At 40.4% G+C, this 24441-nt stretch overlaps 2 protein-coding genes across 2 annotated transcripts in view; both read right to left on the reverse strand.

Moving 5' to 3' along the window:
* Window positions 1–2772: 2772 nt before the first annotated feature.
* RGN (regucalcin) lies at window positions 2773–15195 on the reverse strand. Its single transcript, XM_031445356.2, has 6 exons — window positions 15027–15195; window positions 12824–13006; window positions 6498–6713; window positions 4650–4781; window positions 4133–4287; window positions 2773–3201 (listed from the first exon to the last, which is right to left on the reverse strand). The coding sequence occupies exons 1-6, from the start codon at window positions 15193–15195 to the stop codon at window positions 3151–3153; spliced, it is 906 nt and encodes a 301-aa protein (XP_031301216.2). The 3' UTR covers window positions 2773–3150.
* Window positions 15196–17195: 2000 nt separating this feature from the next.
* JADE3 (jade family PHD finger 3) overlaps window positions 17196–24441 on the reverse strand; it is a 138389-nt gene continuing 131143 nt past the window's right edge. Inside the window, exon 11 of the mRNA XM_031445341.2 lies at window positions 17196–17397. Coding sequence (XP_031301201.1) covers window positions 17222–17397 — 176 coding nt within the window. The 3' untranslated portion in view covers window positions 17196–17221. The remainder of the gene's footprint in view (window positions 17398–24441) is intronic.

Genomic DNA, 24441 nt, shown 5'->3' on the forward strand with positions numbered 1-24441 from the left:
AAAAAAAAAAAAACGCGACAATGAACATATGTATGTTCATGCATAACTGAAAAATTGTGCTCTACACTGGAAATTGACACAACATTGTAAACTGACTATAACTCAATAAAATAAAATTTTAAAAAAAGCTCAGGAAGGATATAAAATTGAACACCATCAACTGAATCTAACTGACTCCTGTAGAATGCTCCACTCACAACAGCAGAATACACATTTTTTTCAAGTGCACGTAGAATGCTTAGCAAGATAGACCATAACCTGGGTCATAAATCAAACTTTAATGAATTTCAAAGAATTGAAATTATAGAAAGTATGCTCTCTGACCATAATAGAATTAAACCTGAAGTCAATACCAAAAAGATAACAGTAAAATCTCCAATCATTTGGAAATTAAACAACACACTCAAAGAAGAGGTCTCCAAGGAAATTAGAAAGTTTCTTGAACTTAGCAAAAATAAAAAATGAAATCAGTATTTGTGGGCTGCAGAAAAAGCAGTGCTGAGAGGAAAAACTATAGCATTAAATGCTTGTTTTAGAAAAGAAGAAATGTCTCAAATTCATAATCTAAGATTCCAATTTAAGAAGCTAGAAGAGGGAGGGTATAGCACAGTGAGAGCATATGCCTAGCAGGCACAAGGTCCTGGGTTCAATCCCCAGTACCCCCATTAAAAAAGTAAATAAATAAATAAACCTAATTATGCCTCCCACCTCCCTCCCCTCCCCAAAAAACAAAACAAAAAAGAAGCTAGAAAAAGAGCAACGTAAATCCAAATAAAGCAGAAGGAAGAAAATCATGAAGATACGAGGATAAATCAATGAAATCAAAAGTTGGTTCTTTTAAAAGATCAATACACTGATAAAACTCTGGCAAGACTGACAAAGAATAAAGAGAAGACACAAGTAACCAATATCAGGGGATAAAAGGGGGATGTTACTGCAAACCTCACAGACATTATTTAAATACTACGAACGACTCTACACAGATAAATTTGACAACTTCTATGGAAATGACCAATTCCTTAAAAGTCAGAAACTACCAAACCTCACCAAGATTAAATAGATAACCTGAGTAGCCTTAAAATTATTACAGAAAGTTTAAAAAAACTTTCTAAAAAAGAAATCTCCAGGTCCAAATGACTTCACTGATGAATTTTGCTAAATATGTAAAGAATAAAGAACAATAAATTAAAAAAAAAAGAACAATAAATAGACCCTATCTTTTCCAGTGAATAGAAGGGACCACTTTCTAACTCATTTTCTGAGGCCAGTATTACCCTGATATCAACACCAGACCAAGACAGTAGAAATAAAGAAAACCAGAGACCAATATCTTTGATGACCATAGATGCAAAAATCCTCAATGAAATTGTAGAAGGTTGAATTTAGTAATATATATATAAAAAAAATATGCCATCACCAAGGCGGGTTTATCCCAGGAATGCAAAAATCTATCATGTTAATGTCTAAAGAAGAAAAACCATATGGTCATATCAACAAATGCAGAAGAAACATTTGATAAAATACATCCAAGAGAATAATAATAATAATTTAAAAACTCTCAGCAAACTAGAGGAGAACTTTCCCAACCTGAGAAAGGGGATCTGCGAAAAACCCTATAGCTAACATCATATTTAATGAAGATAGATGGTCTGCTTTCTCCTAAGATTGGGAACAAGGCAATGATACCTACTCTTCCTATTCCTATTCAACATACTATTGGCAGTCTTTAGTTCAATAAGGCAAGAAAAAGAAATAAACATGTACATATTGGACAAAATAAAACTGTCTACTCATAGAAGACATGATTATATATCCAAAGAATCCCAGAGAAGCTATAGAGATACTCTTAAGAGCTAAGAAGTGAGTTTAACAGTCATCAGGTACAAGGTCAACCTACAAACATCAGTCATACTTCCATAAATGAGCAACGAACAATTGGAAACAAAAAATATTTTAAATAATAATAACATTTATAATAGTTTCAGAAAATGAAATACTTGGAGAGAAATCTAACAAAACATGTACAAGATCTGTAGGCTGAAACCTACAAAATGCTGATGAAAGAAATCAAAGAAGACCTAAATAACTGGAAAGACACACCATGTTCATGGATTGGAAGACTTCAAATGGTAAAATTGCTCATTCCCTCCAGATTGTTCTACAGATTTAAAGTAATTCCAATTCAAATTGCAACCGGATTTTGTTTTTGTAGATATAGTCAAGCTGATTCTAAAATGTATATGGAAGGCCAAAGGGACCATACAGCTCTTTTCCGTAAAAGAGCTAAAACAATTTTTTGGGAAAAAAAGTTGGAGAAATTACACTATCCAATTTTAAGGCGAATTTATAGTGACAGAAGTCAGACCAGTGGTTTCCTGGGGATGGGGGCAGGCATACAGAAGGACCAAAGGAAAGGATGACAAAGGGACATAGGGACAGTCTTGGGGGTAATGGATAAATTCATTATCTTACTTGTGCTGTTGGTTTCATTAATGTATATATATGTCAAATTATCCAATTATATACTTTAAATATCTATATGGTCAATTATAACTCAATAAGGCTATTTTTTAAAAAAAGTATTCTTTCCAAAGTGATACATTACTTTTACATCTATTAGATGGCATTTGGAACCATGGATTTTTGCCAAAGTGTAGGATTCTTACCCACCAGCAATATTTTAGTTTGTGAAATAACCCTATAGGAAGGTATGGTTAGCATAGCAGCATGTTTTATAAGATTATGGTGGAAATAAAAAGGACCAAATCATAATAAGCGTTACCAGATTACTATTTATTAGCGTCTTGAAGCTTTCGGTATAGGAAGTATGGAATGCGGAATAAAGAACAGACACGGTCCCTTCCCTCTCCCCCAACGGCACCAGCAATTTGCAAAGAATCAAGAGGCTGGTTGACAGCTGAACAGCTCTTTAAATTTCTATATAATGTGTTACCGAAACCACCTGTCCCCCCTTGTTAAAAATGCTCTCCATTTTAAAAATTGTAAATAAAAATTTAATCCTGTTAATATCATTGCTCCTTCTTCTTCTTCTTTTATTTTTTATTTTTTTGGTAACTAGACTGAAATTTCAGCTCTAGAATTTTCTAGTTGTCTTCAGAGTCTTCTCCACTAGGAAAGACAGCCTGTCACTCATCCTGCATAAGGATGGGGAGGAATTCCTTTGACCCCCAGGCCAGTTATCTGTTAAAAAAAGAAAAGAGAGAAACTCTGACACATAGTAATTCACAAGTAGTCTCCAAAAGCATTTTTATGATTCACAACAATATATTTAGCCACCTGTTATTCCTGTTTTATTTCCTATCATAAAAAGGAGTTGCTTGATTAGGTATTTATTCATGGTCCAACCCAATTATTTGCATAGATAATAATCCAACTAGCAACCATTTACAGCTAACTTGGATTTAAACCTGAATTTATTTCTATCATTTCCCCATCTGTTATGAAAGGGGTTTGAGCTGGATGATTTCTACATGTCTTTTCAGCTCAAAAGATCTATCTTTTTTTTCTTGTTTCTTTTTTAATTTTAAGTTTTTGATTTACAACACTATATTAGCTTCTGGTATACAGCACAGTGATTCAGTATATACATATATATTAATATATATATATATTTTTTTTTCTTTTTCATTACAGGTTACTACAAGCCATTGGATACAGTTCCCTGCGCTATACAGTAGGACCTTGTTGTTTATTCTGTACATAGTGGTTTGTATCAGCCAGGTCTATCATTGTTATCAGTGTTCACTTCATTGCCAAAAAAAAAGTTAAGAACTTGAAAATATTCTTGTGACACCAAAACAATCAACTAATCTTATAAACATATTTCAAACACTGGTTTTCCAAGCCTGTTCTACCAATTTATAGAATTTCAACAAACACTGATGAAGCCAAAAAAAATATTTTTAAGTACTGTACAAAGTAGGCTAGACACATTGTCCTGGACTTCAGATTACTTAAGGCCTAGAAAATTTATAAGATGTTTTTAAATGTAGCATGATGAGCTTAAAATGCCAAATAGAATTGTGTTTAGGAAGTACAAAGAAGCAATAATCACTCAGTTGCTTAACTGAAGATCTCCCACCTCCCCATCAAAATAAAATAGCCAGTTCACCTTGAAAATTCCACCAGCCTCAGGCTGCCGCAGAAGATCCTCAGAGTCCAGCCCATCCCGGGCGCTGGTCACGTACATTTCAGAGTAATCCTTTCCTCCAAAGCAGCATGAGGTTGTTTTATCAACAGGCAACTTCACAGTTTGGAGTCTTTTCCCTAGATCACCAAATATTTCGTTCAAAGTCTATCTCTAGCAAATTTCCAACCCATGCATCATTTCGGGACCCCTTGCGGAGCAATAGGGAGGTTCCAAGGAGATCTGGAGGTCAGAATTCACCGAGGTATTTCATTTCCCTAACAATTAATTTATTTTGAGCAAAAAGACTTACCTTCTACAGGAAAAAAGTTCCAACCAATAAACTTTGGGCTCTATCTTTGGCATTTATTCCCAAAATCATCCAATTGAGACCTTTGAATATATCTCTATATAACTTTATTAGTAATGAAGTTTCTCCAGCCCCTTAAGGTCTGGTATTTTCTAGACATAACGGGGATTATTCATTTTGCTGTGGGTCTACCTGTCTCAGGATCCAGACGAATCACTCTTCCTCCATTGTAACAGGCCACCCAGAGCTTTCCCTCAACATCAATACACATTCCATCTGGGATTTGTTCTTCTCTCTCCAGTTTGTAAACACTTCTGCGGTTGGCTATGGTAAAAACAAACAAACACACACACACACACACACCCCAAAACAACAGGCTACTCAATACTGAGCATCAAACAATAAGCAGTCAAGTTGATTATAAATACTGACCACTTCTGCTTATCCATGGTCTGGCATGTGGGCACTACAGGCAGGATGATTTAGGAGGATTCCTAATTCTAAAAATGTCTAGAAACAGGAGTGGGTAGCCCTCAACAAAGGATTTTTACTGCTGGATTTTGGGTGGATTCACTCCCTTTAGTTTGGGTACAGACACAGCTGTCTAAGCATTCAGAGAAGGAGACAAAAAAGAAAGGAGAATTCTTTAAAAAAAAAAAAAGGATCTTTTTTTTATGGGGGAGGGCATAGCTCAGTGGTACAGCACACGCTTAGCATGCACGAGGTCCTGGGTTCAATTCCCAGCACCTCCATTAAAAAAATAAATTTCTTTTTGAGGCTGATCTGAGCCGAAGCCCTGCATGCCCACCTCAGATACACTTCAGTCTGCGGTTAGACCTTGCTGTTTTATTTACAAAAATGCCTACTTTGATTAACTCCAAGATCTAGAAGGCTATGTGAACAGCTCATGCACAAAAACTAGTAAGATGTCTGAGTTCTGTTTCTGCCTGACTAACTGCTCCAAGATCATCTTGTCAAAACTAAATATTAGAAGAGCTCATTTCTGAAAGGTATTCCAAAACCAGCTGGATGGCCTTAAAGGGGGAATCATAATAGACAAGAAATAAACATCAAAATCCAAAGGAAATTTATACTACAAAAGCCAGGTCATTACAGTAACCAGATTGAGGTATGATGGAAAAAAAAATGTTAAAACCTCATGTAAGTAAAATGGGTAAAAACAGTCATGAAAAAGAGCGCTACATATTTCAAAGCAAAACATCTGTGTTGGAATAGTTTGCCTCTGATTAAATCTACACGGAAGTCTTACGATTTTTTTCCACGTCATTTTTCTGATTGGTTTTGCTCCTGTGGTTTGGCACCTTTCATGAAAGTTTCAAGCACTCTCTTCTAAATTCGTCCCAATAATTCCTTCCCTCCCAGTTTCTAACCATGGCTCATTCAGAGCCCACTGATGGAGTTGAGCAATCTGTAATTACTTTTTTTTCCTTTTCCATTTGGAAAGGTTGTTAACTTGTCTTTGAGTACTTGCCTAGAGTTAACTAAAGTACGAATAAGAAATATCAACCCTGAAGTCTAATTTTTTATTCTTTTGTCCTGTTCTGCTGTATATTATTTTGTCTTGAAGCATCTGTTGGTAGAACAGGACCCATTTTAAAGTCAGCCTCTTTCTAGTGAGAGTTGCAAGAGAGAGGATTAAGGAGCTAACCATATTATGCCAATTGTGGTCAAACTGAGTTGTGTTGAGAGCCATGACATGACAGGTGGCATAGCCTGCGTAATCATTACAATACTGGAATCATAACATTGGACAGTTCTCTATTTGACAAATAAGGATTGTTTCACATGGGTTGGGGAGAGGCAACTCACTAGTCACATACATATGAAAAAAAAAATACCAGCAGGGGAAGGGTATAGCTCAAAATGGTAGAGCGCATGCTTAGCATGTATGAGGTCTTGGTTTCAATCCCCAGTACCTCCTCTTAAAAAAAAAAGTAAATAAATAAATAAACCTAATTACCTCCTCACCCCCCCCCCAAATGCCAGCAATTTGAAGAAAAATAATGAAAAAGTACATACAGATCTTTCCTGTCTGCAGGTCATAGTCAAAGGCATCCACAGAGTAGGACAGGCTGTCGATGTAATAGAAGATTTTGTGGTCCAGAGACCAATCCAAGCCATTGGAGATGTCCACCTGGTCAAAGTACTTTTCCACGTGGTGGTTGGGAAAGAGGGAGTACAGGGACCCTTGGTGTCGCTCCAGAACTGCTGGAGCTGTTTCCTCAGCCATGGTGCCTACAAAAACCCAAGGGTACCGAGCTCAGCCACACAGCATCCCACCTACACACTATACCGTCTTCTTTCGCCAAGGCTCCTTCCCCATGATGAAATCAAGTAAATTATTATGCAGTCCCAATCTGGGTCCTATGGGTTTTTTTCCCCCCAAAATGATAACTAACCTTGCTTATAATGCAAATTAAAACTACCCTGAGAGGGTCTGGTTCCAGACATCTGCACCAAACTCATTTTCTCCCACTGAGCACAACTCTTAAGATCTGGGCAAAATGCATGGTGTAGCTATTTGAGAACTCGGACAAGTCGGTGTCAGGCAGCTCAGAGAAGAACACAGAATTTGAAGTATCACCTAACTGGTGGCGAGTTCTCCATTTTTATCCTCCAGTCTGTCCCAGCCTGAACTCAATCCAGCCTGAAACTTGGAAGTGAGCGCTGTAGTGCAGACAGAGAGCGAGCCAAGAGAAACCCTCTCTATCTGGCTCAAGGAGCAGAAACGCTCCTGAGGCTCAGGGAGAGAGTGGAAGAAATCCCCTGGTTATTTTCCACTTCTTTTTCTCCAGTTTCTCATGCACCAGTCCCCAGGCAATTCTGCAGCCAGGGTAGCAAAGGGAGGGAGGGGGCCCGCGACAGAAAACTACAGGAATCAAAACTCTGAGGGAAGGGGACATTCCTCTCTATTCAGTGAAGCTTCAGGGATGAAAGGGCAGAGTCAGACACTGTTGCTTTCATGTTTTCTTTCTCTCTCTCTCTCTCTCTCTCTCTCCTCCTGCCAGGGAAGTGGGTGGTTTCTTGCTGGAGGAATGAAAAGGAGAGCTCCAGGAAATTGGAAAGTACTAGAAGATAGTGAAGAGGGACATTGGTCAGAAAGGCAACCCTGTAAAGCTGTTTGTGATCTCTTGGGCTCACTTCTGCTTGTATATGCTTGGATCTGATTATAATTAGCACACCAAAGGCTTGGAAAACGTAGCTGATGGATAGAACTAATTCTAGGTCTCAGACTGACCACTGCGTGGCACACATGTGGGACAGATCCTAATGGCACCTAATAGAAAGCAGGTGGGAACTTGTGGTCTGAACCTAAACATACAGATTACTTACTAAAACAAATACATCAACGTTCTCCATAGGATTTAAACAAGACTCAGCGTCCCATAATGTAACAGTCAAAATGTTCAGGATACAATCCAAAATCACTTGGCAACACAAAGGAGCATGAAAATCTCAACTTGTGCAGGAAAAAGAATCAACACACGCAGAAAATGAGACAGCACAGATGTTGGAATTATTTGACAAAGACCAAAGCAGCTCTGATGAAAATGCTCAAATGAACAATTTGTAAAGTCTTAAAACTCCAAATGGCAGCAAAGAAGTGGAAGATATAAAGAATATCCAAGTGAAAATTTTAGAACTGAAAAATAAAATCAATGAAATAAAAAAAAAAACCACTGGATGGACTCAATAGCAGAATAGAGATGACAGAGGATACAGTCAGATGCTAGATCAATAGAAATGATTCAGTCTAAACAACGGAGAAAATAGACTGAAAAAAAAAAAAAGAACAGAGCATCAGGGACCTGTAGGATAACAATAAAAGGGCTAACAGATGTGTCATTGGATTCCTAGAGAAGAGGAGAAAAAATACAGGGCCAAAAAATATTTGAAGTAATGGCTCAAAACTCTCCAAGTTTGGTGGAAAGCACAAAACTATAGATTTGAGAAGCTGAGTAAATCCCAAACAGGATTAAAAACCCAAAGCAACCTACACCTAGATACATCATAATCAAATCTCTGAAAACTGACGTTAAATAGAAATCCTCGAGATCAATGAAGGAAAAATGACATATTACATCTAGGAGAATAATGATTTCAATGAGTGTTGATTTTTCATGAGAAACTGTGGCAGTCAGAAGGAAGTGACCTTTTTAATTTGTTGAAAGAAAAAAAAGTGTCAACCTAGAATTCTATATTAAGTGAAAATATCCTTCAAAAATGAAGGTGATATAAAGACATTCTCCTATGAAGTAAAACTAAGAGAATTCATAGCCAGCAGACCTGTCCTAAAAGAATTGCTAAAGGAAGGAATAATAGAAAGAGTAAATATTTGAGTAAATATCATAGACTATTCTTCCCTTTAGTGCTTTAAAATATTTCTGATGATCGAAAGCAAAAATTACATTTTCTGAGGGGACAGGGTATAGCTCAAAGTGGTAGAGCACATGCTTAGCATGCACGAGGTCCTGGGCTCAATCCCCAGCACCTTCTCTAAAAATAAATAAATAAATAAATAAACAAACAAACAAACCTAATATCCCCCAACCCCCAATTTTTTTTTAATTAAAAAAATGTTTTTAAATGTTAAAAAATTTACACTTTCTCATTGGGTTTTCAATCTATGTGTATAAAGACAACTATAACATAAATGAGTGATTACCAATTAAAGTGGTAAAATATTGGCTCTAGATAGACTGTGAAAAGTTAACCATACATTTTGCAATCCCTTCAGGAACCCTTACAAATCTATACAGAGAGATATAGTGAAAAATCTCAATAAATAAATTAAAATTGCATTCTAAATAATGTTCAAATAACCCCCAAAAAAGTCAGGAAAGGGGAAACAGAGGAACAAAAAATACAGAGGGAGAGAAGAGAAAACAAATAGTAAAATGGTAGATCTAAGTCAAAGCATATCAATAATTATATTAAATGTAAATAATCTAAACACATCAAGAAAGAGATTGCCAGAATAAATTGTTTTTGAAAATAGAACCATACACTGCCAACAAGAAACTCAGTTCAAATATAATGATATAGGTAGCTTAAAAGTAAAAGAATGGAAAAAGATGTATACTATGCAAATGTTAAAAGAAAACCGCGTAGAGGCTATGTTAATGTCAGACAAAATAAAATAGATTAAGAGGGAAGAAAATTACCAGAGGTAAATAGGGGTACTAGATACGGTGAAAATGGTCACTTCACTAAGGAGACATAATGATCCTAAATGCATGTGTGTTTAACAACAGAGCTTCAAAATATGCAAAGCAAAAGTCAGAACTGAAAGGAGAAACAGACAAATCCATAATGACGGTTGGAGATGTCAGCATCCCTCTCTCAATAACTGATACAAGTACGTAGAAAATCAGCAAAGAAACAGCAGAACTGAACACCATCAACCAACTGGATCTAAGTGACATTTTCAGAACATCCCATTCAAAGACAGCAGAAGATACATTCCTCACAAGTGCCCACGGAATAGTCACTTAGATAGACCTGAGTGTGATCTCAGGGGACAGAACAGATTTTTGACATCCTGAAGAAACTGGAAGGCTCATTTACTATACTGTGCTCCATTGGAAAGAAGAATGAGTCAGAGGAAAATGGACTGAAACTTGGAAGCCTGAATAGCAAGCAAGACAGGATAAATCCTCCCTCTCTGTTTTCTGCTATAAGGCAGTTGGGTTTCTTTCATTAATATTCTGGCCCCGCCCACTCCCTTCCCCGCTATCTGCCTTAAGGAAAAGAGATGCCTGGAACGTGAATGTGAATACCCCCGCTGCTTGGAAAGGGCTCTTCCTTGGTGTGAAGGGACAACCTGGAGCCCTGGTTTATGCATCATTATCTCATAGTGAGGCCTTGGGTGTGGGGACACCTTCAGGGTATTACCCAAGACTGAGAGACGCCATCTAGATGATCAGATGACCCCACCATTTTCTGGGCCATGGACAGCGCTCAATGTCTGCTGAAGTCTATGGGCTTGCTCTAGAAAGAGGTTCTCAGATGCTTCTGACAGATGCAAAATGATGCCTACAATTTTAAGGGGTCTCAAGAGGGCACAGGTTAAAAACTAGGGACTCCAGGCTAAGAACTCAGGCCTCTGACATTTTAATTTTGTCTTACCAAGAGCCACAGAGCTGTAAACTTGTAGTCATAAGGGAGAGAGAAAATCAATTTCAACAGGAGGTAGGGTATCCAATCATATTTCTCCATCCCGCATTCATTACTGGCAGAAGGGCTTCCAACGGATTCTCATCTCTAATCTTTCAACCTGTCCTGGTCTATATCTTTGGTTGTTTAAAGTCCAAGCAGGTGGGAATCAATCCACAGCCAGCTGCCCAGATCTCACCTACCTTCTGTGTTGAAAGTGAATGGAGCCAGGACAGCATGGCTGATGATGTGAGGGGCAGAATGGGGAGGTGGAAACAGCAGGGATTTAGAATCCACTTTGGCTAACTACAGGGTTGTTAGGATGGGAGGTAAATGAGAATTCAATGTGAAATGCATTATTTCATTTCAAACTAGAGTTAAAATTCATTTAAAGCTGTATATGTCATTCTGTAGCCATCATAATAAAGATGGCTTCAGGCAAGAATCATCAAGGAATGGAAAACCTAAGGGAGAAATTTTGATGAGGACCAGGATCCTTGCTTGGACTTCAAGTATCTCCCCACGTTGCAGCCAGCCTCCTGGATGGCCCCTCATGGTCCCTGCCTCCCAGTATTTACACCCTTGTCTAGTCCCCCCCCCATAACTGTATGACCAATGGCACATGGCAAAGTGATGTTATGTCACTTCTGAGATTGGTTATGACTGTAGCTTCCGTCTTGGGTGTCCTCTCTCTCTCATCGCTGGCCCTAGGGGAAGCCATGTCCCAGACAGCCCTCTGGAGAAGCTCATGTGGTAAGAAATTGAAGCCTCCTGCCACCCCCCATGTGAGTGAGCTTGGGAGCAAACCCTCCAGGCCCCTTCAGAAACTCCAGATCCTTCCAAGGCTGTAGCCCCAGCCAACACCTTGACTGCAACTTCATGACGTAACCTTGAACTATCCAGCTAAGGCACCTAGAATCTTGACCTTCAGAAACTATGTGAGATAATAAATGTTTGTTATTTTAAGCCACTAAATCTCAGGGTAATTTGTTACACAGCAATAGATCACTAACAAACCCCACAAAATGCTTATAAATTGCAATTAAAAATAGTAACAATGGAGTGGAGAAATCCAAGACCTCAACTGGGTGATTAAAACTACCATCACCGACGAAGGACAGATGGTATCCAGATGGGATACCCTGAGAAGGACAGAGCATCACCTATGCGGTGATTCTAGCCATGAACGTAGAGCATCAATCTAATCACCAGGAAACATGAGACAAACACAAAAACATAAGGAACATGAGGAATATTCTATGAACAAAGAGGAGAGTTGGGTAGGACTGTATTCTTCAAAAATGGCAATGTCATAAAAAAAAACCACACAAAGAAACGCTATGTCCTGTTCCAGATGAGAGAAGATTAAAGAGAATGACAGCTAAATACAATATATAATCCTAGACTGGATCCTATACTGGGTATGGGGGATGCTCTAAAAGATATTATCTGGTGAATTGACACAACTGGGATACAGATAGTGCATCAGACACAATGACTGTATAACGTTAAACGTCTTGAAGTTGATAACTGTACGGTGGTTATATAAGAACGTGTCTTTTTTTTCTCTTGGGAAAGTCACACCGAAATATTTTAGAGGTAAAGGCACATGATATATGCAGCTTATTTTCAAACAATCATAGAGAAAAATGTTTATAAATATTGAGAGAACAGATGGAACGAAATGTTGACAACAGGTGAATCTATGTACAGGAGTTGTTTGTTCTGTTCTTACCATTTTTTGCCCCTGTAAATTTGAAATTATTTTCAATTGAAACAGCAACAACAACACAACCTCTATTTAAAAACTCATTGAAACTACCAAAATACCGTACAAATTTTAGTCTGCTAGAGATAGAAATTGAAAGGAATAGCTATGAAATTTTTCTCATTGATTTTTTTTTTTGGATACAAGTGACTCAAGTAGTTAGTTATAAGAGAAGAACTCAAGACTCATTACGAATAATTCTCTTACCACTGCAGCTGTGAGACTTTTTTAAGTCCTATTCTGGGGGTAGGAGGGTGTAGCTCAGTGGTAGAGCGCATGCTTAGCATGTACAAGGTCCTGGGTTCAGTCCCCAGTACCTCCATTAAAAGTAAATAAATAAATAAACCTAATTACCCCCCCCAAAAGTCCTATTCTGGTCTTCACCAAAGCTCAGTAAGTAGGTGATAAAGATAACCCATACCAGCAAAGTATCTCCCAGCGGGATCCACCTTCCCATCATTGAATCGATTGTTTTTCTTGTCTTTATCTACCGTGGCCAAGACAAGTGTTGACTGATTTTCCCAGTTCAAAGCACAGAAATTTGTTCCAACGGTGGCGACATAGTCTCCCGACTGGCGAAGGGCCACAGAGCTGACTGGGGCATCTGCAGAGGCAAAAGCAGTAGTCAGGGTGCAGGCTACCGTCCTGTGGTCCAGCAGCACCCTGCGGCCAGGAGGTCACCTGGCATCTCTAAGGGGATGCAGCTCTTTTGACGATTGGGAGCGCTCCTTTCTTTCTGTTGAGTAGTGAAAGCTACATCACTGAGTATATTCGTTGAGCATAAACTCCATATGCCGTTCTGGGCAGCAGAGGTTGAAAGATGAAGGAAACCCAATTCCTCTGGAAGCTCCCAGTCTAATGGGAGAAGCAGAGAAGTCAAACCACAGCAGCCACCATACACTGGGGGGCAGGCGCCACCGCAAGTTCAGAGGAGAGGTTGCTAATGGGGGTGGGGTGGGAGGGGGGAGTGAACCAGAGCCCTAGTCACAGAGCAAGCGATGCTCAATTTGCCTGATCTTCAGAAAATTCAGAGACACAAACTGTTTAGTTCCAGCAACTAGATTTTGTGACATCTCTCTCTCCCTCCAACACAGGACTTGTCTTTTTTTTTTCTCAATTAGGACTCATCTTTTTTAAGGGGCTCTCTTTCCTATGTATTGAATTGAAAATTGTTTCTCAAATCAAGTAAAAAATAATAGATTAAAAAATAATAGAATTAAAAAAAAATAGAAACAAATTTGATTAAAAAAATAGTAGAAATGTAGCTGCAGTGATTAAAAAAATCACTTCATTATACCACATTTTATATATTTAAATTTAAGGTTTTCTGGGTTTAATTATTTTTCCAAGTATAAGAAAACCTCTTATTTTTTAAGTGGAGAGACTGATTACCATGGTGAGGTAATTAGTTTATCAGAATGGGTCTTGAAAACATTCCCTAAGCACCTATTCAGTGCAAGATGCTGGGTTCTTTGGGAGCAACTCTTCACTAAAAGCCCTGCACAGAAGTTGATTCAAGCCATTGAATCCCAGGGCAGGTGCAGGACACTATTAGGAGGGTAACATTCTCATCAGGGATCCCAACCTGTGGCCTGAGGCTTCTGTTAGCTTTTAAGCTACTGCTGACACTGCAAGGCCTTTCCATGGTTTTTTTGTTTTGTTTTGTTTTGTTTTGCAGAAGAGGGCTAGGAATCTACCCCTAATCTGTGCGTGCTGGGAAAGAGAGACTAGGGAAGGTGATGGGTCCCTCCTCCCACTCTGATCACAGAGGGTTAGTCACTTTGCCTCTAGCCACAGTCATGTCCCGGGTGAATTAAAAGCTGTTCTCTCTCATTAAAAGAAGAGTTTGATATCATATGATATTTTCATTGCTCTTTCTGGCTTGTTTCACTAGACTGATGATACACCAGAAATTGACACATTGTAACTGACTATGCTTCAATTAAAAAAAATGTTTGAAGTCCCCATTTCTGGGTTGAGAGAGAGAATATCCTAAGGTCACAAGGGTTCCTGGTATCTCTTTCCCATGAATGCAATAATGAAAATAAACATCTTGATTGCTTGTCAAGCCCCATACCCTTGGGCTATAGAATGTGATAAACCCCTCCTCTGGAAATCCCAGGGCCATAAACAGAATCACACTCAAATGCACTCGAAATTCCTTCATGCATCTTATCTTGCACAGTGAACAGAAAGTCCTGGTTAATGCTTTATAAGAGCTCTTCTCTGCACATTCAAAGAAGGGATACAGCTGTTATTTTTCTGCAAACTAAGGTCTTGGCCTGATCCATGGTAGAGGGCCTTTGCTGTGCCACAAACCAGGTCTCCGACTTTCAACGCTGTTATTTGAAGGTATTAAGGAAAAATCCTACCATGACTCATCTTCCAAAACAAAATGGAGAATGTTGCCCGGGACCAGCAATGAAGAGGACGGTATTGACCATCCAGAATCTACTCCTGGATCAAAGAGGGGGACACAGAAAAGATGACAAGCCAAGAGTTTTAAAGCATATTCAGTACATTTTACCAAGAAGGTCCTGGAGGAACGACGTATTAGGTGACCGCCCCCTCCCCGGGGAAGAGATGGCTGACTGGGCAGAACCGAGCCCAGCCTTTGTCCTTACCCACAATCACTCGCTGCACTTGCTTACTGAGCGAATCCCACCGGCAAACCTTTTTTGCGGGAATATCTACGAAGAGCAGAGACTTGGATGCTTCTTCCCACACTGGAGACTCACCGCAGCGGCAGTTCTCCCGCAAAACACACTCAATCTTAATGGAAGACATTGTCATGGGGGGAGATCTACTGAAGGCAACAGAGACAAAATGAAATGTCATCTCATGGAGCAAATTCAGCGAAACACCTGGCTTAAGACCCCGGTCAGATCCCAATACAGACAGGTTTTTTTTTTCTTTCTTCTTTTCTTCTTCTTCTTCTTTTTTTTTTTTTTTTTTACCTTTAGCTCTGTTTTACTCAAATATTTCATATTCCTTCAGAATTGGTTTTGGGGACTGAGCTTTTATAATTAGAGCTGGAAAGGCTGGACACTTTCCCCAGATCAGAACAAAATATGTAATGTAACAGGAGGAGACGTATGAGAAAGAAGGAAGAGCGGATAGGCCATAACACAAGACATCTTCAGTCAACTTACCAGCACTCTTTTTTCCCCCAAGCTTTCTTGAAAAAAGAGAGGGAGAGAGAAAGCAACACTCCAAAACCCACACCTTGGCGCTTGTGACCCTCAGAGAGAGCTGGCTGTTCAGACAAGGCAAGGCTCCCTTTATGTCAGCATTCTAGCCCCCAGGGCAGGTCAGGGGGCGGGCAGCTCCCTCATTGGTGGCCCCTCTGGGCGTCTGCAGGGTCACCTTCTCCTGCCGCCCTTCCCTATCTGTGGATGTTGTGGGTTGCCTTCTCTGACTGCTCAAAGGCCAGAGTCTCCTGCTCTGCATTTTTCTGAGCTGCATTTTTAGAAATATGCCCACCAGTGGTAATGCACTAAATAGAACTAACATCCATTTTCAAATTCAGACAGTGGAAAAGGGGGAGAAAAGGACATTGTAGGGGCATCATTGTAGGAACTGACAGCCCCTCAGCTAGTTCTTGCTGCCTAGGAAGGCACTGGGCCAGTGTGGCAAGGAGTCTTGAACTCCAGAGGCAGGAACATTCTCTGCTGGCTGTGACTGGGGAACAGGTAGAAGAAAACGAAAACTTATCGGAAAAGAAAAAAAGAATCCTTACCTAAGAAACCCATGTGGGAGAGGAAACACAGGTAACTTTCAAGAGCCTTCTCTCTTTCCCCAGCTCTGCCCTGATGGTGATCAAAATTGCCTGCGTCTTCATCCTTTTCCCTAACAACTAACTGATTTGAAGTCAGTGGTCCCATGCATGGATGGGTAAATTAATGATAGGGGTAAAAGGGAAAAATCTTTGATTTAATATTTCCTTCAGTAAACCGCCTTTTTTTTTTTTTTTAAAGAAACTCACAGCTGACATCATTCCCAAATACTGCCTGCTGGCGCCGGAGCATTCGCAGTCCTCACTGGCTGTTAAAAATTGTCAAAGGCTCCAAAGATCTTCCTGCTATCAATCTGAGATAAGGCCCAAGGTCACATGCGGGACTTTTGCAATAGCAGCTTTTAATCCCACGCTCCGTCGTGCAAGGCGAGGGTCGGGGTTGGGGAGGGAGGAAAGGGCTGGCAAGTGTCCGTTTTCTGCCCCGGCTTCAGAGAGCACTGCGAGAGGGGGCCGAGGCCCGGAACCGGTGGCCCGGCGGGGACGCAGCGGCAGGTGGCCGCGCTGCGCGGGGATACCGCTGCGGCCGGGGCTCCTGGCACCCGCCGTTGGCGCGGCTGCGGCCTCGGGTGACTGCGGGGCCCCGGGGAGCTGAAGATCGCGCCCGCCCGGTCCCCAGCCCGGGTGGCAGAGAGGATCGGTCTCCCTCCAGCCGCGCGGGTTTGGGGAGTTGGCTGTCGCCAGACGGTCCCTCTCCGGGGAGGGGGTTGGGGGGCGGGCTCAACCCGGACACTCACCAAGCTGGTGACTCGCAGGCGGCTCGGAGGTCAGGTGGCCGAGCAGGGCGGCCAGGGCGGCCCGGGCTGGGGCTGGGGGTGGGGCTGGGTACCGGCACCCCCACGCCTTCCCCTCCTTCGCGGCTGCAAGAATCCAGCAGAGCCACCCGGGCAGGGCGGCGGGGCAGAGGCTTCGAGCCCAGCGGACCTAAGCCTTGGAGTTTGGACGGATAGCTAAAGGTTATCTCTGATTTAAACAAAAAACAAAGTTATTAAAATGCCTCACCGAGAGAGTGGGTCGAGGGTCCGGTTAAACACAAACAGGTTCAAAAGGAAAGTTCAAAGCGGTTAAGCAAGTTCTCCCTTTTCCTAATGGAGAAGAGCCTGCTGGCTGGAGGCCAACTCTTGCAAAACGTCTTTGGTGGGGGAAGAGAAGAGTCTTTATTTGATGCTGAGTGAAGTCAGACAGAGACTTACAGGTGGAATCTAAAAAATAAAACAAACTAGTGAATATAACAAAAAAGAAGCAGACTCACAGATATAGAGAACAAACTAGTTACCAGTGGGGAGAGGGAAGCTGGGAGGGGCAAGATAGGGGGAGGGGATTAAGAGGTACAAACTACTATGTATACTGTTTTTTTTTTTTTAAATGGAGGTACTGGGGATTGAACCCAGGACCTCATGTATGCTAAGCATGTGCTTTACCACTGAGCTATACCCACCCTCCATCATCAAACTACTATGTATAAAATAAATAAGAATCAAGGATATACTGTAAAACACAGGGGATAAAGCCAATATTTTATAGTAACTATAAATGGACTATAACCTTTAAAAATTATGAATCACGTACACCTGAAACTTACATAATATTGTACGTCAACTATACCTGTTAAAAAATTAATAAATAAAGTTCTGTGGAATAAATGATCCTAAGCCACAACTCAGTTTCACATTCTCCATGGAGAGCCTAAAATGTATGCCTGGCTCTGCCACCTGACCATCCTTACTTTCTCTAAATAACCCCCAAGTTTCAAACATTGAAAAATAAAATTAAGGGAAGGAGGTAAATAGAATGGTGGTTGCCCCTGGGAGATGGGAGCCAGGGATTAACTGTGAAAGGGAGTTGAGGGAATTTTCTGGGGGTGATGGGGCTGTTCTGTATCCTGATGGAAGTCTGAGTTGCACAGGTGTATGTACTGTCAAAAATCATCCAGTGGTACACTTGAGTTTTGTGCATTTTATTGTATGTATTGACTCCAAGATCAGTATTATCTCATTATTTATATCTCTGAGTCTAGTGCCCCATTCCTTGCCACCTGCACTATCAAATTGCTCTCAAATTGCAATCGTTGCGGCATTCTAATTGCCTTTAATTCACTAAGGAGGAAGGACCAGAAATCAATACTCAAAGGCGCAAGGCTCTAGGCAGGCAGGAGATGGTTGGAGCAATCCCAGCTCAAAGTTTGTGGTCATTACTTAGAATAGCTGGCATTTATGGCCTCAATTATTTTGCCTTCACCCTGGGAGGCAGTTGAGACAACTACTCTCTCATGTCCTCAATTACAGATGGGAAAACACAAGTCTGCAAAATGAGTGGCTTCCCAAAACCACACATCGAGCCGGGAAAAAGCTGGCAAATAGCCTAGAGTGTCAATAGAAAAATAAGAGCTTGAAGGACATTCTCTTCGGTGAGGCAAAGAGTGAGACTTCGACCTCAGATGTTGAGGTTCTCTTGTGCCCTCTTCCTATTCAGTGGATTCCTCTAATCCCTTAATGTTGATGACTCCCCAGACTATATCTCAGCCCCGATCACTCCTCTAAACTACAGGCCTGTAGCTCAAACTCTCTACTTAACAGCATCACTGAGCTGTCGAAAACCAATCCTATTATTCTCACCAACTTCCTGGGCACTCTCTTTTGGTGAACGGGGCTGGTCCAACCATCCATCAGTTGGATTGTGTAAGAAACGCGGACACCTCACTACACTTTTCTGGTTCCCTACTCAAGTCCAGTGAGTCACCAGATCATAAATACTGTTCCTTTAATGTCATTCCCACTATGTTGGCACTGCCTGAGAAGTTCAGACCTTCCCCATTTCTTTTTTTTTTTTAACGTTTTTATTGATTTATAATCATTTTACAATGTTTTATCAAATTCCAGTGTAGAGCACAATTTTTCAGTTATATATGAACATGTGTATATTCATTGTCACATTTTTTTCACTGTGAGCTACCATAAGATCTTGTATATATTTCCCTGTGCTATACAGTATAATCTTGTTTATCTATTCTATGGTTTTGAAATCGCAGTCTATCTCTTCCCACCCCCCACCCCCTTGGCAACCATAAATTTATATTCTATGTCTGTGAGTCTATATCTGTTTTGTATTTATGCTTTGTTTGTTTGGTTTTTTTTTAGATTCCACATATGAGCGACCTCATATGGTATTTTTCTTTCTCTTTCTGGCTTACTTCACTTAGAATGACATTCTCCAGGAGCATCCATGTTGCTGCAAATGGCGTTATGTTGTCAGTTTTTATGGCTGAGTAGTATTCCATTGTATAAATATACCACTTCTTCTTTATCCAGTCATCTGTTGATGGACATTTAGGCTGTTTCCATGTCTTGGCTATTATAAATAATGCTGCTATGAACATTGGGGTGCAGATGTCATCCTGAAGTAGGGTTCCTTCTGGATATATGCCAGGAGTGGGATTCCTGGGTCATATGGTAAATCTATTTCTAGTGTTTTGAGTCCTTCCCCATTTCTTGCCTAGATTGTTGTTATCTCCCTGGAGGTCTTATGTCTTTGGATCTGCTGCCAGTATGGCCCACTAGACTGTGAGTCCTGTAGGACAGGGGATGCATCTTATTCACCCTCAACTCCCACATCCCATCACTGTGCTGACAACTTGTAGTTGTTCAACTACATGCCTTTTTTTGGGGGGGGGGTGTAGGGAGGATGTAATTGTATTCTGAAAAAATGTCAGTCTTATAGAAAAGTTGCAAAAATAATAAAGAATTCATGACAACCTATCCACGTAGATTCCCCAAATGCTAACAGGTTACCACATTTGCTTTCTCATTCATATATATATGAATTTTTTTTTTAATCTTAACAATTTGAGAGGTAGTTGTAGACATGATGCTCCTTTACCTCTAGATCTTGTGGTGTGCATTTCTTGAAGACAAGGACATTCTCTTCTATAACTACAGCACAGGTATCAAGATCAGGCAGTCAACATCAAGAACAGTACTATCTAGCTGAATTACATCAGTTGTCCCACTAATGTTCTTAATAGCGAAAGGAAAAAAAACTATTTTGTTTCCAAATCCAATCCAGGGTAAAGCACTGTGTTGAGCTGTGTTTTGTCTCCTTTGACCTGGAACAGCTTCTCAGCCTTTCCTTGTTTTAAGACATTGACATTTTAGGGATTCAAAATGTAGAATGTTCCTTAATTTGGGATTATTTGATTTTTCCTCATGGTTACTTCAGTTCATGCCTTTTTGGCAATACTACAAAAGTGGATGGTGTATCCTTCTTAACATCAACAGGTAAACGACGTCGACTTGTTAACTTTGATCACAGTATGTGGTTATTGAATTTTTATAAAATACCACCTAATCATACCATGCTTCAGTGGACCTAAAGGCATTTAGGGCCTTGCATACTTGCTGGTCATCCCTTCTTGACCTTAGTCATGGTCTAGCTATATACTCTCTCTGCTCCTTGCTTTTGAACTTGCTACTTCCTCTGACTACAACACTTTTCTCTTCCCACCAATCCAACCTCTACCTCTATACTGGGCTAACTCCTATCTAAGATTCACTCTATTGTCCCCTCCACCAGGAAGCCTTCACTGATGCCCCTGGCTCTGAACTGTCACTTTTACAGCATCCTGTCTTTATGTTTTATTATGATACTCATCACGCTGAGAACCGTTGGTTTGCCTGTCTCTCCTGCCACATCAGAGGGTAAGTCCTGGATCTTTTATTATGATATAAATCCCTTCATTCATTCATTTGTTCATCCAATTGCAAAAATATGGCTTCATTGATTCCTTGCAATGAGGGAGAACACAGCATGGCGGAACCATGGGATGTCTCAATAAGAAGGTGTTAGAGTCTACTACAGAATTTGGCCTTGTATTAGGTGATTTGGGGGAGAGTCCAAGAATTGGAGGCTGTCAGGAAGTGGGGTAATATTCTATGATTGGGTATCTTAGTTCTTTTTTTTTAATGGAGGTACTGGGGACTGAGCTATAACCTCCCTCCGGGTATCTTAATTCTCATTTAGAAGGCAAGAAGGGAGTTACTGACAAAGAAGCAGCACCCATTCATATGAGCTAGGAGAGGGTGATGTTTAGTCATTTTGGGGATTTGGACAATGTTCATCTGCCTTTTTTTTTTTTTTTTTTGGTCTTAGTCCATCAAAGTCACAGAGTGACCTAGTCTGATGTTGGTGTCTGTGAACATGTTCATGTTCAACAGGAGAGCACCAAGGCCTTACTGTGAGGGTCGGGCCAGCTCCTGGATGTCAGAGGCTGCATTTCTTTCTCACTTCCCCCTTTTGTCCAGGGTCAGATGAGGTCAGGCCACAGGACATGAATCTCTATATTTTCATCATCACCATTGCTGAGATTTTGTGAGCTGGAGGTGTCTCAGAGACAGTTGCCTGCAGTAGGACTCGGGCAAGTGTCTCTTCCTCCTTTTGTTGCAGGATGAGGTGTTGAATCCTCTGATGTGACAAGGGCTATGCAGTGGCATTTAAGACTCTGGACAGGATACATTGGCCAAAAGTACCACTTGTTTCTGGGAAACAAGATGATGATTTATCCTTGTTATAGACCCTGGACACAGAGGCCCAGATGACCAAACCCACCGCATGGAAACATGGTCCAGAGTCCAACTGGTCTCTTGTAGAGATTCAGCTGCCTTTTTTCTTTTAGCCTCATCAGAAATTGTTCCACTTGACCTGTAGTATTTATGTAAGTGTAGCAAGAGGTGTTTGCTAAAGCATAACCCTGCCCCCATCCCCACCCCCACGGCTAGCCAGGGACATCAAGGGGTATGAGATTGCTCGTGACAACCTGCCTAATGAATTTAGGCAGTTTTTTTTTTTGGGGGGGGGAAGGTCTTCTGGAGTAGAAATTGTGTCATTTATGACATTTGCTAGGGTCAGAGACAGGTTTGGGACCACCTTTTCATCACTGTGGGAACTCAGCTCACACAGACTGCATGAAGAATCAATTATCTTTCCAGGGAGTTATCCAGATTCGGGTGTGCTTGCCTCTTCTTTTCATGAAAACATGATCCACTGAAAAAGAGGTAGTTTTAAATACCTGAAAGTCTCTAACAATTACCCCCAAGATACTGGATAAGCTAGTGGGTGGCTGGTGGATGTAAATCTGATGTCCACATAAGAAATGGTACCCTCATGGAGCACAGATGCTACTGGGAGTGTAAGTATCATTTTGCATGAGCTAATTATATGTCCCTTGAAATGGGCAAATAACACGAGCGGAGGTAAATAGTTCCCAAAAAGAGGGTCTCTGAAGAGAACCAGTGGCTGTAACTAGGCATAGCCCCAGTATTAGTTCTCATTCCTTACGGGCTGGGTGTTGCTGACAGGGCTGGAATGGCCTCAGCAGAAGCATTTTGTTGATGTGAGGTCAATTTTTATACGACCAAAGTTTGCGATTAATGATGTGAGGGAAACTCAAGAACCACAAGGGGCCTATAAAAGGAAATGGAGCTTCTCAAGTGTTTAAAAGAACAATGATTAAATTTTTGTCAGCAAATTAGTTAAATTCAGAGTAGTAGCTAGGGTCTGAGAAAAACCCATCAGAATGTTTTACTTTTTTCTCAAGTGGCAGAAGATCATAAAGGGTCAAAAGTCACAGGATGAAGATAAGGGAGAACATGTGGAGAAGCCTTAGAGTTGGTTCCTGGGGAGTACAAAAATAGGCAAGATGAGTGGTGAAAGGATGGAAAAAGGCCACTGTAGAATCAGAAAATTAACCTGGGGCAGAACCTGTCCACTTCTGCAGTCAGCGGTTTCTGGAGGATTCCGAAGAATCCTGTTTAAAGTGTCCCAATGGAATGACCATCCTGTAGTCATCAGGATAAAGTGATGTACATCTTTTAAGTCGGGAACCAGGAACTTCAGGATCAGTAGCTTGGCGTTTTATGGCCGTGTCAGTTGCTAACAGTACCTGATAAGGTCTTTTCCATTGAGGCTCAAGGGCAGTTTTTCTCTGATGCCTTTTCAAGAAACCAAGCCTTCAGGTTTGAGATCAGGCAGAGGCTGCTCAGGTGGATCTTTTGAAAAATGCAGCTCGTACTCGCTGGTGATAAAGCTGGAGGTATTGTATGAGTTCCCTGTGGTTATTAGTGATATCAGCTTGTAATACGGTAGAGTCTGGGGCTGGAAGGACTTTCTAAATCCATGGTGGGGGTGGGTAACCCTTTATTAACTCAGAAGGAGGTAACTTGTGGCTCCTAGAGGGGCCAGGTCTTGCCGCTATCAAGGGCAGTGCTTTAGGCCACAGACATTCAAGGGGTTTCTGAGAGGTTTAAAAATTTTGGTTTTAGAATTCCATTAGGTCTCTGCGCTTCTCCTGAATTTACGGATAATAAGGACAGTGCCATTCTAGGAGACAAGAATTCAAAAAATTAAGTTCAGTGACCAGTGTTTTGTATCTGTTTCTCACTTAGAAACTGTCCAGATATTCAAAGACTATCTATTAATTAACCTAATCATTTATCAAAGGCCTGGAAGTTAGTTAGGATCTGGAGATTTCAATTTTAGGTGAGATGTTAAATCTTTGTGATTTGTAGCAATTTAAGAATTTCATACAATTAAAATCTTTAAAAAGCCATCTGTTATTACCATTCCATTTCATTATTCGTATATATATATATTTTTTGTGAAGTTATGGAAACAATGGTAACTTACTTAACTCATAAAACCAGTGTAGGAAATTTAGAAAGTTTAAATAATTTAACCCTGGTTTTGTACAGACCAAACTATCATGCTGACATAATTTTTAAACGGTAAACTAATTTTTAGACTCTCAGTCATATCAGAAATACTTCATCTTTTCTTTTCTCATAATAACATAGCTATTATGTAAATACACTTTTCAGTGTCTGCAAAAAGAAACATTATTTGACAAAATTTTCTTTTCTTCTTTTAGACATTTTTGATAGCTTATCTGGACTAGAAGAAAAGTGCACATGTAACAACTGAGTGTTGTTTGATCAGCTAATCTTTAAAAGTTTCTTAAGGAGGTAAAAAGAGGGAGAGGGACAAAAAAAAACTTAGAGGGACCCAGCTTCAGACCAATATGAAGCTAATTCTGTTGCTTTTTAAAGGAGAAGGAAGAAGGTATTGCTACAGAAACCCTGTTTTGACAAACACAAGAAATAGAAAGAGAGAGAGAAATAGATATATATTGAGATTACAGCTGGATTAGACAATAACTCAGGTCGCAGACAATTTTGCCAATCTAAATAATTTTAAAG

The sequence above is a fragment of the Camelus dromedarius genome, chromosome X (assembly GCF_036321535.1).
Source record: "Camelus dromedarius isolate mCamDro1 chromosome X, mCamDro1.pat, whole genome shotgun sequence".
Lineage (NCBI taxonomy): Eukaryota > Metazoa > Chordata > Mammalia > Artiodactyla > Camelidae > Camelus > Camelus dromedarius.

What these genes read in the sequence shown, in the direction of transcription:
- RGN (XM_031445356.2), bottom strand. Translation starts at nt 15,195, where the DNA reads ATGACAATGTCTTCCATTAAGATTGAGTGTGTTTTGCGGGAGAACTGC. An exon ending in TCGTCTGGATCCTGAGACAG is followed by an intron (nt 4,288 to 4,649) that starts GTAGACCCACAG and finishes TTGGTGATCTAG; the next exon opens with GGAAAAGACTCCAAACTGTG. An exon ending in AGGCTGGTGGAATTTTCAAG is followed by an intron (nt 3,202 to 4,132) that starts GTGAACTGGCTA and finishes TTTTTTTAACAG; the next exon opens with ATAACTGGCCTGGGGGTCAA.